The sequence below is a fragment of the Ahaetulla prasina genome, chromosome 2 (assembly GCF_028640845.1).
Source record: "Ahaetulla prasina isolate Xishuangbanna chromosome 2, ASM2864084v1, whole genome shotgun sequence".
NCBI lineage: Eukaryota > Metazoa > Chordata > Lepidosauria > Squamata > Colubridae > Ahaetulla > Ahaetulla prasina.
In genome coordinates this window covers 237,118,953-237,134,565 of record NC_080540.1, presented here as the reverse complement: position 1 = coordinate 237,134,565, position 15,613 = coordinate 237,118,953, and the positions used below count along the sequence as shown (strand labels likewise).

Here is a 15,613-nt window from a genome sequence, read left to right as displayed (position 1 = left end):
CCCAATTGCAATATATTACAACACATTTTGGCTGTTTCATAATGTAAAACCAAAGTATCAGACCAAATTGAGATATAAAGATATTAAATATTTGCTCTGGAAGGGTTAGAAGATCGAAAAATATTTGGGTGATGGATGATGGGAGAATTATGTCCTCAGGTCTACTAAAGTCACAGGAAGTACATTAGATTTCATCCATCATATATTCAAGATTGAGCATTTGGGAGTTAGGTGGTGTTATAAAGTTGAGAGAAGAGACATTTTTAGATAAATCTTTTCTTTTGATCTAGACTCCTACAATTGTATGCAGTTTGTGTAAGCGAGAAGGTCATCTAAAGAAGGATTGTCCAGAAGACTTTAAAAAAATTGAACTGGATCCTTTGCCACCATTAACATCCAAGTTTTCCAGTATTCTGGATCAAGTGTGCATCCAGTGTTACAGTAAGTTGGAAGAACTATATTTTAATTATTTGTTAATTTTACAGAAAAAGTATTAATAGTTTCCTGCAACTATATTCTACTTAGAATATAGGAGTTTATTTATTATCAGAAAAGAAAGATGTTGTCCCATTTCTTTGCTACCAGTTATGTGATTCTCCATTTTTTATTTAAATTTTCCTACCAAAGTTTGCCCTGTTATGCAAGTTGTATCTGGATCTGTGTTGCTAGATGTCTGCTCCCATAATGGCTGTAACTAACATTTTTTATTTGTAAAACTATTTGAAAGCAATAGAAGAACAGCTTGTTTTGTGTGTCTCTTACTTGCTGCCACAATTCCATTTGTAAATGAATGTAAATTGTGTTCTGTTTTCACAGAAGATTTTGCTCCAAATATTATAGAAGACCAGGCTCGGGAATATATAAGACAAAATCTTGAAAGTTTCATCCGACAAGAATTTCCAGGTGCTTCCTGTAGTTAATTTTTTTAATTTTAAATTTAGCGATTTAAAGTGATTTTTATTATTTTCATCTAAATCTTGTTCAAATAAAATGCCTTACTTGATAGAAAAATATTGTATGCTGAACTCTGTTTTCTTATATTTTCAAGTAACCTGATGTTAAAGCATGTATTGCTAACTATTTATGTGAATTAGTCATAGATCTATACCCTCCTTTATAGGCACAAAATTAAACCTGTTTGGGTCTTCAAAGAATGGATTTGGCTTCAAGCAAAGTGATCTTGATATTTGTATGACAATTGATGGTCTGGAAACTGCTGAGGTAGCTTGTCGATATGGACAATTTGATGAACAAAAATATATGTTGTATGTGTATTTTTTGTTTTCCGCTAATGTTCTATATGTGTGCACACAGATGTGTTTGATTACCCATCATTATAGTTTTGGTATATAGGCTGGGCACCAAACTACAATAACTAAAATAGTCTCAGCAGGGTTCTATTCTCTGTTATTCGAAATCCATAGTGAGATACTGTAAGAAAATAGAAGCTGATAAACCAGATTTACTTTTTTTCCACTCATACCAATTCAGAAAAACTGGGTTTTCATTCAGAGTAGTATTCATGTATGGCATAACACTGCTGTAGCTACTTTATATCAATCTAAAACCAGTGCAGTGCTGAAGAAATGTTAGGAACATACCATCATTCAAATCATATGGATTGTTCATTATTGTTTTGTCCTTGGCAGTTACATCAGATTTGAGACATCAGTGGGAAGATAAGTCTCATTGCAGCAATTTGCACTCAGAAATAAATGTATAAATTAAGCTGAGTTTGGAAAAAAGTGGCTGCTGCTGTTTGAGAAGAGAAAAATAATTTATATTCAACTGTTTATACTGTAGGGTGTTCTGAAACCCTCATCAAATAATACACAGTACAGGCACTATTTCTACTTTTACACCTCTTGCAACCGAAGAAAAAGAAGTGCATGCTTGCATTCATTTTTCCTCTCCTTTACTAAATTTAACAGGTCCTTGGCAATTTAAATATTTGCAACATTTGGGTCAGGACTGTGAGATGCTTCCATTTTCTGACGCGAATATCTCTGGGAGTTAGCATACATTTGCAGTTTCAAAATCAAAAGCAGATTAGAAACTATAGAAGTCAGTAGCTAGCATTACGAAGACATGCTTCATAATAGTGTCAAGTATTGAAATTAAACCTGTGTATCCTGCAAAGAGGCTAGAGACCTATTAAATTGATGTATTTTTCTTGGATATAAATACTGTCAATATACTAACATTTTTTCTATCATAGGGACTTGATTGTATAAGAATCATTGAAGAACTTGCAAGAGTGCTGAAGAAACATTCAGGTAAACTTCTGATTCTTCAAAATTAAAAAGCTGTGTTGCCTTTTGAAATGTCGAATCAGGTTCCCATATTTGATATAGTGTTACTTCATTTACATAAACATTTGGCTTAAGTGTCTATGAGATTCTCAGTCATCCAGGTGCTTTGTCAAGAGGCAAGTGGACTTTCTGGGTTGTTTTTTTTAAGATATTTTGCTTCTCATCCAAGAAGCTTTTTCAACTCAGAGCTGAAAAACCAGAAAGTCCAGTTGCCTCTTGAAAAAACACGTTTGGTATTTGGCTTATTTTTTAAATAGCAAAAATGTTGGCCAACAGCTGTATCCCAAACTGTTCACTTTTCATAATTCAGAAATCAAAATGCATTCAACTGGTTTCTGATGCAGTTATTTATATAAAATTTATATAATATTTTGACAATCTCATTGGAAAAAAGTTTTTATGGATTTTTTTGGATTGCATATTGTTCTTATCTTTCAAAACCCAGTATTGAGAGAATATAGTATTTGTGTCTTTCATGAATGCCTGTATCTTTATTCAGATCATCTCCTAAAGTTTAAACCCAAGTTTTGCCAGTGATGTTATAGCTAATATATTGATTGTTTGATTATATGCCATAGTATTAGAAAATGTATATTTCATTGCAGAATTTTCATTAGCGTTCCAATAAAACTTGATTCACTAAAACTTCTTGCCCTATATATTTTTTTCATATCATCTATTATACAGTTCTGTCTTTTGTCAGATTTCTGCGCCCCATTCTGTTTACATAAGCTGACACCATCTTTTCCTATAACTGAGTGCACTGAATGCATTTTTGTCATTATGAAATACAGAAAAGCCTGAAATAACTCTGTGCCAACTGCTGCTTAGTGATTTTTATAGTGAAGCATCTTATAATTTTCCAAAACACTGTGAAATAAGGGCTGTTGAATTAACTGAGACTTGCCCTTTAATAAGTGTGTATGTTTTTGTAGCTTAAGCTTCATGTTTTATTTAGTCTGCTGCAATGTAAATCTAATATTGTCACCAAGTTCACTTGAAGTAAATATTTTTGTACTTGCATAGGTTTAAGAAATATCCTACCCATAACAACTGCTAAAGTGCCGATTGTTAAGTTTTTTCATGTCCGAAGTGGCCTTGAAGTAGATATCAGTCTGTATAACACATTGGTAAGAGCATTTAACAGTTTGAAATGTAAATATTTCTTCAAATAGTCATTTGAAAGTTTTTATAAATAGGAATTGTTCATGGCTCTAAGGAAAAATAAAGTTTCAATTTGGTCATCACATGGACCAAAAACAAAATAGCAAACAGTGATATGGGCAGTTAATGAAAATTGGAAAGTTAAAAGATAAATATATCAGCCTTGTCTTTACAATATTTTATTTCAGAATATTCTGTGAAAATAGCTTAATGTAAAAATATGTCAGTCCCAAAGAAGCATATGATTTCCTGAAATGACTAATTTTAATGGCATATTTTAAAAATGAAGCTTTTCTTACCTGAAAATGAAAGAAGACAAAATTCTACCATGTATCAGTCTAAAACTTTATAAATTTCTGAACAGCTTTCCATGCCTGAATTTCTCATTTTACCTTTCCAAATTTTTCTGTAAAAGAAAAGGGGACTTATACTTAGTCTTTTTGTTTTTTGTAGGCTCTGCATAACACAAGGCTCTTGTCTTGTTATGCCACAATTGATCCCAGAGTAAAATATCTTTGCTACACAATGAAAGTATTTACAAAGGTATGGCAATGTCCAGGTTTTATGGGGGTTCAAGAGCAACCAAGTCTTTAAGCTAATTTTACTCTCTCACTCCAGATGTGCGACATTGGTGATGCATCCAGAGGCAGCTTATCTTCCTACGCATATACTCTAATGGTGCTCTATTTTCTTCAGCAGAGAAATCCACCTGTTATTCCAGTTCTTCAAGAGGTACAGTATATAATTGTTGTTTGTACACTTCCATGTCTACTTAAAAGAATTCAAAGGCTACCAGTTTAATGCTAAGCTAATATTTAATATTTCTTTGTTTAGATCTATAAAGAGCCAAAGAAATCTGAAATTCTAGTTGATGGCTGGAATATTTATTTCTTTGACAGAATAAACGAACTGGTGAGAATCTGACTGATTCAGGGGACAAGATTGTATGTATTCTTAAATTTTACATTCCTAAGATTTTCTGAATAAAAACGAGGACAACCTCAACCTATATTATTAAACCCAGGGATCAGCTTCTGTATGGCTAAAGGGAGTTAGTTAATAAACAGATTATTTCAGATCAGCAGATTTTACATTCAGTGAACTCAGCCACATTTCTTATGTTTTTATAGGGCTTTAAGTTTAACTTTCATCCTAAAACAGTAAAAAAACAGAAAAATATGTTTCTTTTGCGCACAGGTTAAAATGTGCATAATAATTAAATTACATTTCTCTTTTAAAATTTAACCACCTAAAAATGAGCAAAAAAGGACTTTTTCTCTCTCTTTTCAGTCAGAGGTTTGGTCAGATTTTGGTAAAAATAAAGAATCAATTGGTGAATTATGGCTAGGACTTCTACGTTTTTATACTGAGGAATTTGATTTTAAAGAGCATGTTATCTGCATCCGAAGAAAAAGTTTGCTTACAACATTCAAAAAACAGTGGACTTCAAAATACATAGTCATTGAAGGTATCTCTACTTTATGAACATTTTATTTATATTTTAACATAGATTTTTTTTATTGCAAGGGCTTTATTGGGTGACTAAGTGCGTAACAGTGTCTGGCAGTAGAATGAATGATATCACTATAACGCATTGAAGAAAGATATCCACTTAGCATTTTTCTGCATGGTGTTTCTCTTGATGTCCTTTCACTAAGGCCACTACTGACAGTCTACAAATGAGCTGCTGGATCCACTGCCATTGCTCTGTATGTTACATTAAACAAAGGGCACAGAGAAGAATTGGTCTCTAACAAAAATAAGATGGATATACAGCACACACCAGAGTTGTTTTGTAGTACAGAATGGATTTGTAGAGTACTAGTTATAGATTCTAAGCTTCCCTTCAGGTCTCTCTTATTCTTCGGTGTCTCATAATGTACCTAATGTTACACAGAATTCTTGAAATTACTTAATTCCTTTGAATGTTACAGATGAAATCACAGGGATCTGATATGGACCTTGCCATCTTTTTTTGTAGCTTTATCTGCACAGCATTCTTCCTTCCATCCAGCCTGATCTATTCTGGTTTCTGAGGGCAGATCCTAAAGGACATTTCATTGCTTTCTCCTTCTCCTTGCATTGGAATTTTCTCTTTACTCCCTGACTATATTGAATTCTAGTTCTAACCAGGTTTGGATTGATAAAAAATTTGACTGAATGTTATGATCCTCAATACTTCACTCATGCTAAGTTTTTGCATTTATATCATCTAAAACTTAGGTATCACTCTTCTTTTTTAGGACTGAGTGCATCTATCACACTATGCCATACTGTGGCCTATCAACAATTGTTTATAACTCGTAGAAACCAGATCATTATAGTTGTTAAATAAATTAGTATATAACAATAATTGAACACTATGTGTCAAAGAGATACAAAGTTGCTCTGAAATAGCCATTCCGTTGATAAGACTTGTTTAATATTTTTCTATGGATTTTGCTAACATCTAATACTTGTTTTGCAGATCCTTTTGATCTGAATCATAATCTTGGAGCTGGATTATCAAGAAAAAGTAAGACCTTTGTCAATTATCTTATGTATATTTGCATCTAAGTAACTATTGATTATTTTTGATTATACAGTTAATTATCTTTGTTTCAATTATTTTAGTGACAAATTTTATAATGAAGGCTTTTATAAATGGCAGGAGGGTATTTGGCACTCCAGTAAGAGGATTTCCAAAAGAATATCCTTCAAAAATGGTGAGTGTGTTAAGAAATTCATGATCCAGTTGCCTTTCAGGTACTTGTTAATGATGCTTTTTCTCAATCAATTTGTATACTTTTTATTGATGAAAGAAAATAAATACATATTTTAAATTAATGAATGTTGACTTAAAAGTATGACCATTATAATATAGTTTATAAATGAAATTACTGAAGAGATCTATGGTAATATTTTTGATAATGGAACTGCAAGGTATTTTTAGGTACTCTAGAAACTAACAAATCTTTACGAAGATATTGAAACCTCTTACTCATGAGAATCATAAGTTTAAATATTTCCATTACTATGTTTAATGTTTTGCTAGGAATATTTTTTTGACCCAGAAATGCTTACAGAAGGAGAATTGGCCCCAAATGACAGATGCTGCAGAATTTGTGGTAAAATTGGACATTTCATGAAAGACTGCCCGATGCGGAGAAAGTAAGTTTGTATTCGCTCAAATGCCGAAATAATTTATTTATTAGAAACTTACAAATATTTCCTCTGTATTTTAGTGCTGCATATGGAAGATAAGATGGTTTAAAATATGTATAGTATTTTGAAACAATGAATCCTCATAATTTTAAAATACTACTGTGTTACTAAAAAGATGGCATTAGATTAACCTAATGGAATATTGCATGTTGTATATAGTTGTTTTCATCAATGCCTTTAGTTTTGATTGAGAATCTCCTAAGTAAATTTGTTTGGACACTTGAAAATACAGGCCGTGCAGAAATAATATACAGTATTAAAAACTTAAAAGATGGGAAGTGCAATTGCAAAAAGACTAGTAAATGTATTTTACTGTTAGCTCCAATATGTGCAGTAGGGGAAAGGAATCCAGAACATTTTAAAGTGATTTTGTATACCATGTTTTCCCAAAAATAAGACCCTGTCTTATATTTTTTTGAACCCTGAAATAAGTGTTTGGACTTATTGCCATGCACTCAAAAGCCCGACTGGGCTTATTATCAGGGGATGTCTTAGTTGGGGGGAAATAGGGTAGTACACTTCTCAGACTTAAATTGCATAAAAGAAAAATTATTTCAATAAATACTGTTGTAGACTCCGAAGACGGCATGATAATGAAGATCTTAAAAACCAAAGATCCACAGAAAATAAAGAAAAAAAAAGTAAAGATGAACAAGAGGCCCCATTTAAAACTACAGAAAGAGAAGTGTTGTTAAAGGATGGAAAGCTGCAAATATGTGCGCCTAACAAAAATAAATCAGGAAAAGGTGGAATGGAAACTGGAAAAGAGAAATCTCCCAAGCCAATGGGAGAGAAATGGAAGCGGCAAGAAGATAGAGATTTAAGAGAAAAACGTTGTTTCATTTGTGGAAGGGAAGGACACATAAAAAAAGAATGCCCACAGCACAAAGGAGTTGCAGGTATGAATTGTAGTTCCAGTCCAATGCTGCTAATGGATGTTTATCTCTATATTGAGAATATATATGAGATCATCAGTGGTTTTGGGGTGAGTTACCTACTATACGCTGACGATACGCAGCTGTACTTTTCCACTCCAGGCCACCCCAATGAAGCTGCCGAAATACTGTCCCGGTGTCTGGAAGCCGTACGGGTCTGGATGGGGAGAAACAGGCTCAAGCTCAACCCCTCCAAGACGGAGTGGCTGTGGATGCCGGCACCCCGGTACAGTCAGCTGCAACTATGGCTGACTGTCGGGGGCGAGTCATTGGCCCTGATGGAGAGGGTGCGCAACTTAGGCGTTCTCCTGGATGGGCGGTTGTCTTTTGAAGATCACTTAACGACTGTCTCCAGGATTTATTATTTATTTATTTATTTATTTATTAATCAAACTTATATACCGCACCATCTCCCGTAGGACTCAGGGCGGTTCACAGGCATATTAAAACAGTATAATAAATAAACATTAAAACCCAATTAAAACTAAATATTATCATGGCCTGATCACTAAAACAGTAAAACCTATAAAAACCCCATTAAAATATGCTAAAACCTTCTATCTTAGGCTAGTCCTGCACGCTGAAACAATAGAGTCTTCAGTTCACGTCTGAAGGTCCGGAGGTCGGGTAGTTGTCGTAATCCTGGAGGAAGCTCGTTCCACAGAGCTGGTGCCGCCACAGAAGGCCTTCCCCGTGGGGGCCGCCAACCTACATTGTTTGGTCGACGGCACCCTGAGGAGGCCCACTCTGTGGGAGCGCACAGGTCGTTGGGAGGCAATCGGCAGCAGAAGGCGGTCTCGAAGGTATCCCGGTCCTAAGCCATGGAGCGCTTTAAAGGTGGTAACCAAGACCTTGAATTGCACCCGAAAGACTACCGGTAGCCAGTGCAGGCCGCGCAGGATAGGTGTTATATGGGAGCAACGCGGTGCTCCCTCTATCACCCGCGTGGCCGCATTCTGGACTAACTGGAGCCTCCGGGTGCTCTTCAAGGGGAGCCCCATGTAGAGAGCATTGCAATAGTCCAGGCGGGAAGTCCAGGAGAGCTTTTTATCAGGTTCGCCTGATTCGCCAGTTGCGCCCCTTCCTTGACTGGGATGCCCTATGTACAGTCACTCATGCTCTTGTTACCTCTCGCTTGGATTACTACAATGCTCTCTACATGGGGCTCCCCTTGAAGTGCACCCGGAGGCTTCAGCTAGTTCAGAATGCAGCTGCGCGGGTGATAGAGGGAGCCGCCCGTGGCTCCCATGTAACACCACTCCTGCGCAAGCTGCACTGGCTACCTGTGGTCTTTCGGGTGCACTTCAAGGTGCTGGTTATGACCTTTAAAGCGCTCCATGGCTTAGGACCGGATTACTTACAGGACCGCCTACTGCTACCGACTGCCTCCCACCGACCCCTGCGCTCTCACAGAGAGGGACTCCTCAGGGTGCCGTCCACCAAGCAATCTCGGCTGGCGGCCCCCAGGGGAAGGGCCTCTGTGGGGGGTCCCACCCTCTGGAATGAACTTCCCCCAGGACTCCGTCAACTTCCTGACCTTCGGACCTTTTGCTGCGAGTTGAAGACATACTTATTTATTCACGCAGGACTGGCATAGAATTTTTAATAGTTTTTATTATTAGGATTCTAATTTTATTTAATGGATTTTATTGTTTTAAACAGATTTTAATTTGGCCCTATATTTAATGTTTTTTAATTACTGTTTTATTGTGCACTTTTTATTGTTTTATTTGACTGTGAACCGCCCTGAGTCCTTCGGGAGAAGGGCGGTATAAAAATTTAATAAATAAATAAATAAATATATTCATCAGGGTGAAACTGATGACCTCAGCATTGATCTTATCTTTCTAAAGCTATGATTTGGATCTACAGCAGTGCAGATATTAACACTTGGCATGAGCGTTTGGGATTGAGAGCTGCAGTCAAAAGGGGAAGTCATTGAAAATTGCTTCCTAGCCTGTTAGCTAGAAGGGATGCCTAGTCAGCAAATTAAGTGCCCTTTGCTATACATAAGTTAGTGTAAGGAATGGAAATAATGAAATTTATTTCCATTTATGAACTAAGAGCTCTGGATATAATCGATGCAGAAAACACTTCAAGTAGAAAAATAATAATAAATGCTTTAAAAAGTGCTGTTTATATTATAGAAACACAATTTAAGTGTAGTGTTTGTTTAAGGGACCATTCAAATGATATCAATATAATGACAGTATAACGACATTGTTAATGCAAATAATAAAATTAGAAATGATGGAAATTGTGTCATTTGCTTGCTTGGGGTAGAAGTAAGATACATTTAAGTAAATTGTGCAGATTACTTTGGATATAACAGTTTATTTCAGGGGTATTGTGAAAATTCTGCAAATTTGCACTGTTGTGTAGTGAAAGGGAGCATATTAAATCAATATTTTTCCTCCCCTACTAACTTTTTATATTTTTCACTTTGCTGCTTGAGCAAAGTGAAAAGCACCCAAAAAAAGTGCTTAACCTCTGGATTGAGGAAGGAGGGAGTAGTGAAAGGGAGGGAAATTTTCACTTGGAAAATTGCAGGAGTAAAGAGTAAGAACTCTGCCCTTTTCCCTTTACTTCAAATGGTAACCTTAGCAATTTCTTCAGGTGAATCAAACAAAAACCATTAGACCTCTTTTGAAGGATAGCCTTCCAAAAGTTACATCTTATTTGTCTTGGCATGTTGCATGAATGCAATTATGAGTTATAAGCTGTCGTTAAAGACAAGGCAATGCGTAAATTCAGACAATTGTGATGTATTTAACAAACCATGGTTTAACAGGTCTTGGGATCTGATTTTTGACTGAGGTCAAAAGTATTTGGATGGTTGATGCAGACATGTAAACTTTTTCACAAACTCTAATTTTAACTTTCTAAGGTGTTCTGATGTTAGAAAATCCATGTGGGACCCCTATATCCAGTGCTGTTAAACACTCTGGTCGATTAAATCAGGTAAATCATGTATTGATTTTTTTTTAAAAAAAAGATTACCTTTTATCTTAATATATGATAAAATTCATAGTACATCATTTCAAATAGAATACCGGTTAAGATATTGCAGAATTATATTTCTGTTATCACATTATATATTGGCTACCTCCAAGTGTTCGTTTATGCTTTTTCTTATCTATTTTTTAAGGGACTACCTCCACAGGAAGAAAAAAAGAAACAGAAAGGGAAACTGATTTTAGGTCCCCAGTCAGGTTTGTAAAGTTAAGCTTTTTTTTTAATGCAAACCTTATTGTCTAAGAAATGATATAGGTGTAATTATTAAAATAGATGAAAAAGTATCTCAGATTTTTTTTTCTTACAATGATTTATGTAAGTGCCTTGCCTTGTAGAATGGCTAAAAATTTGGGATTGGTGTTTTCAACAGCATCCCTCTACCCAATTCTTTGGGTGAGATAGGGGAGGGGGTTGTTCCAGCTCTCAGAAGTGTTGAGAGCAATATGGGGGCTGCAGCATGAAGAAAGAACAAGAGCATCTATTACTGCCCTTTTTCCTACAAGAATGGCTTTTAGGATCCAACCCAAAAGCCTGAGCAGAATTGTATATCGTGTGGTCAGTATACAGATGTTGTCATTGATATTTTCTTACAGTAATGAAAAGAGGCAATGCTTTTCAAAATACATTTGTCATTTGCTGATCTGCATTAAAAGCAATAACGTTGCCTATTGGCTTAATGCAGAGATATACTATGTATGTATGGAACTGAAATTCCCATCAGTTCCAGCCACTATAACTAGGGGTGAGGGGTGTTAAGAATTGCAGCCTACCATCTCAATCCCATTGTCTACACCACATTTCAGTATTTAGGTGCTTCCCAGTTATACATCTTTGACCTTGGCTGTCCAAGTGAAACTGTTGAATTTGGATGGGAAGAACAGGTGGTGGCGTTTAAAGTTTGAGATTACAAGAGCTTGTAATTGTGAATAGTATAGAATGGATTTAATGATTTGAAAAAGTATATTTCTTTAAGCTTTACCAATGTGCTATTTCTCCTCAGTTATGAAGAACTGTCTTACCCTTGGGGGGGAAAAGTTTTTTTTAAAAAAATGCTGTTGATAAATTTCTTGTTGATGTCTTCATTTTGGTTTTTTTGTCTTAATATATAGGCAGCCTTTCCAGTAAATACATGACTCAGGGAAACGCTTCACAGAAGAGACCCCAACAAGATTCTTGAGAAACTGAAGCAATCTTTCAGTTGCAATACAGACCATCAATTTTCTTCAGAAAAGTTTATTTTCTTTTATAAGCTTTGGGTTCACAAAACAGCAGCAAAAACTGTCTTTGACATAAATCTAGAGAAAACACCTTTTATTTTAATTAAATTGCTAAAGTTACAAAGGCAATGAATTTTAATGTTTGTTCATACCATGAATCCTTGCTCTGAATAGGTTTGAGCATTTTAATAGAAAATCATGTTTGTATTTACTAGGTAAAACATGTAGATCAGGGAAATCCTTCACCCAAATCACTTCTAAGACTTTTTACATTCAGTGTGAATGTTTGAGTGCACTTAAATGATGTGCAAGCCAAATATAATGTCACCTTCAAAATATTATTTTTGAAGGCTAAAAAGGGTATTTATTAATGTTGAACATTGATTCCTTGTGTAAAAGTGTTTGGAATATTTCTGGATTGCTACTGCCATATTTGCAAATATTTTAAACTGTGGACAACTAAAAGATGGACATAAGTAAACTTTTATGTAAAAATCTTTGTGGAAAGCAGTGCCAATGAGTGAATTTTTCCCTTCTATTTTATTATGATTGCTATGCTGCTGTCCTTTCTGTACAGAGAGAGTGAGAAGCAAGTTAGCTATATTTACTGCTGCTATGATTATTCCCCATTGTCCACAACTTGAAAAAAATTCCTCTGAAGAAACAAAGGGAGTTAAAACAAAGGAACATATTTCTGCTTTATTGAAAACTAAACATGAGTGTGCTGGGCAAGGATTTACTTTTATATCATCATCACTATCATCATCATCATCATCATCAAAGTTTTATGTCAGAATTTTCTGCAGATACTGCGGTACAGCCTTTCCAGGAGAAAATATACAGCAAAAACATAAACTGTTATTTATGACCTTGGAAATAAAACAATCAAAAGAATACTTTAAAGTTCTACATTTTTTGTGTTGCATGATTGGGTAACTACTGTACAGAATTTTACTGTTATATGTGCATAAAAACCTTTCATCCATTTTTCATTCAGAATTTCACTTAAGGCATCTAACAAGGGAATTTAAAAAAAAAATATTAACACGTATTTAAAATATACAGCATAATCAATATATTAAAATTGGGATACAGCTTTGTTGAAAATCTCTGTTCTAAGAACTCTCAAAAGAAAAGTAGCTTCTTTTTTTAAAAAATCCATGAAAGTATACTTTACATAGATAAGTTGTTTTAATTTGGCACACCAAAATTTGAAATAAGTATAATCAAGTGCATGTTGAAAATTAAAATGCACATCGGAGCAAACAGGATATAAAGATCAATTATTTTTATTAATTTTCAAATGATGAAATAATGTCTTCAATAAAATGCCATTTTCTCAAGGACTTTCACTAAAAGAAAATACCATTGGATAAGCCAAAAGCAGAGTTGGATTTCACTTACCAGGAGAGATGAAGACATCCCAGGATATCTACAAGGTTTTATTTAAAAACTATAGCAAATAAAAAGTATCAGGGACCTGATTATGATTGCATGATCAAAAACAAGAGACTGGAAAGTACATGCTGTTTTGCCCATTATCTTAAACGTAACTTATCCCAGGTCCAACAGCGGATACTACAAAGAAGTCTACGGGTAGAAGAAACATTTAGAAACACTAGCATTGCACAGTGAGATATCCTATCACCAAACACAATGCAGCAGATTAAAGAATGCCTCAAATGAATTTTCAGGGTTTGGATCAGTTGACAATTAACTGAAGAGGAAATGTTTATCAAGTCAGAGGCTCTAACAAAATTTGGATGGAAGTGCATGTTCTCTCCCAAATAAGACAACATAATACTCCAGTTGGTTAAAGACAACATAGTTAAAGATTCTGAAACATGAGGAAACTTTAAACTAGTTTTCGGAGGAAATCAGGGACAAGGAAGCAGTGTTTGAAATAAACCAATATACCTGAAGATACAGAATGCAAGTTATGGTGGAAGCTTACCTTGAATTAAAATGATTCCCATTACAATGGTGTGATGAGAGCTTTTAGAGGAAACCTGGGATCTGCCTTGCAACCTATTACCTCTTCCCAAGTTACGAAGTGGAGACTTTCCTACCATTTAACTGGTTACGAGCAAGCTAGTATTATGAAGATTCCAGGTAGAGTTAGCCAGCCAGCCATTCCCTATTTGATGCAATTTTTTCTGAAATCTTGGATTACCCTTTTCTTCTGGAATTAGAAATGACCCATCCAGCACAAACAATTGGCTTTCCAATCTGTACCTCTCAGTAGGACTTCGATGGTACATTTGTATACAGTGACTCAATTATCTCTTTGCAAAACAGACCCCTTCATGGCCTGCAAACTACTCAGGAAGTTTCCCCTTAGAAAGTTACAGAAATTTGTAACTGGTGATTATTCCCCTCAGGATAATAAGAAACAGCAATAAGATCAAAGATAAACAAAAATAAAGGAAATTTTGAGGAGTCATTGATTAAATATAAATGTATGTTATGGTAATGAAAGGTGTGATGAATATAAAGTGGTTGCTTCAAGCCCAGGAGAAATACAGAGGTGTAATTTCTTTTAATTACCCCTATGCTTGACCTGTGATCCTCAGGGATGGGAAGTGTTTGAGATTGCAAGCAATTTGATCCTTTTTCACCAGATGGGATTATTTTGAACGCCAAGGAAAAATGTGTCTAGAGAAGGGTGAAAAGAGCTGTCTGTCTTACATGTAAATTCTTGAGGTAGTCATCAAGTTATGACCATAACTGAACCCAAAATTTCTGTTCTGAGTCATTTAGTTTTGCCCCGTTTTATGACCTTTCTCACCACAGTTAAGTGAATCACTGCAGTTGATAAATTAGTCACATGGTTGCTAAGTGAATCTGGTTTTCCCCATTGACTTTGCTTGCCAGGTCACAAAAGCTGATCACATGACCTCAGGACACTGCAACAGTCATAAATATGAATCAGTTGTCAAGCACACCTGGATTTTGATCATGTGATCATGGGGCTGCCGCAAAGGTCATAACTGAAGAAAACGGTCATAAATCACATTTTCAGTGCCCTTGTAACTTTGAATGGTCACTAAACAAACTGCTGCAAGTTGAGGACTACCTGTCTTATGTTTCTCAGTGAGAAAAAGGGTTTTTAAAACCCACCTGGCATTTTCCAGATTTTATTTCCAGCTGGAAAGTGAGGCTACTACCAGATTAAACAGAATAAATACAAGTCGCTTTCAAGCCGTTTCGCTTGTTTACAGTTACGACGCCTTTCTTATTTATTTTTATTTTTATTTTATTTATTTATTTTGTCACAACAATATATGTAACTATCATACAGAAAGGTTATATAGTATATAAAGGTATAGAAGAAAAGAAAAACAATAGGACAGGAACGGTAGGCACGTTTGTGCGCTTATGCACGCCCCTTATGGTCCTCTTAGGAATGGGGTGAGGTCAATAGTAGAAAGTTTTTGGTTAAAGCTTTTAGGATTATGGGAAGAGACCACAGAGTCAGGTAAAGTATTCCAAGCACTGATGATTCTGTTACAGAAGTCATATTTTCTGCAATCTAGATTAAAGCGGTTGACATTAAGTTTAAATCTATTGGTTGCTCTTGTATTATTGCAATTAAAGCTGAAGTAGTCTTTGACAGGAAGGACATTACAATAGATGATTCTATGAGTTAAACTTAGGTCTTGTCGAAGGCGACGGAGTTCCAAGTTTTCTAAGCCTAGGATTTCAAGTCTGGTGGGATAAGGTATTTTGTTGTTTTCAGAGGAATGGAGAACTCTTCTTGTAAAAT

At 35.3% G+C, this 15,613-nt stretch overlaps 1 protein-coding gene across 2 annotated transcripts in view; it reads left to right on the top strand.

Moving 5' to 3' along the window:
- The window catches only part of TUT7 (terminal uridylyl transferase 7), a 36,529-nt gene extending 23,788 nt beyond the window's left edge, over positions 1 to 12,741 (top strand). The window contains exons 14-29 of one of the 2 annotated variants that reach the window (XM_058168560.1): positions 291 to 441; positions 817 to 903; positions 1,121 to 1,221; positions 2,219 to 2,276; positions 3,339 to 3,442; positions 3,930 to 4,019; positions 4,095 to 4,208; positions 4,311 to 4,388; positions 4,767 to 4,944; positions 5,944 to 5,991; positions 6,090 to 6,181; positions 6,511 to 6,626; positions 7,254 to 7,579; positions 10,503 to 10,576; positions 10,764 to 10,827; positions 11,740 to 12,741. In XM_058168560.1, the coding sequence (XP_058024543.1) occupies positions 291 to 441; positions 817 to 903; positions 1,121 to 1,221; positions 2,219 to 2,276; positions 3,339 to 3,442; positions 3,930 to 4,019; positions 4,095 to 4,208; positions 4,311 to 4,388; positions 4,767 to 4,944; positions 5,944 to 5,991; positions 6,090 to 6,181; positions 6,511 to 6,626; positions 7,254 to 7,579; positions 10,503 to 10,576; positions 10,764 to 10,827; positions 11,740 to 11,807 (1,749 nt within the window). In that variant the 3' untranslated portion in view covers positions 11,808 to 12,741. Of the gene's footprint in view, positions 1 to 290; positions 442 to 816; positions 904 to 1,120; positions 1,222 to 2,218; positions 2,277 to 3,338; positions 3,443 to 3,929; positions 4,020 to 4,094; positions 4,209 to 4,310; positions 4,389 to 4,766; positions 4,945 to 5,943; positions 5,992 to 6,061; positions 6,182 to 6,510; positions 6,627 to 7,253; positions 7,580 to 10,502; positions 10,577 to 10,763; positions 10,828 to 11,739 lie in introns of those variants that run through there. The other variant, XR_009153383.1, reaches the window with a different exon arrangement.
- The last annotated feature ends 2,872 nt before the right edge of the window (positions 12,742 to 15,613 follow it).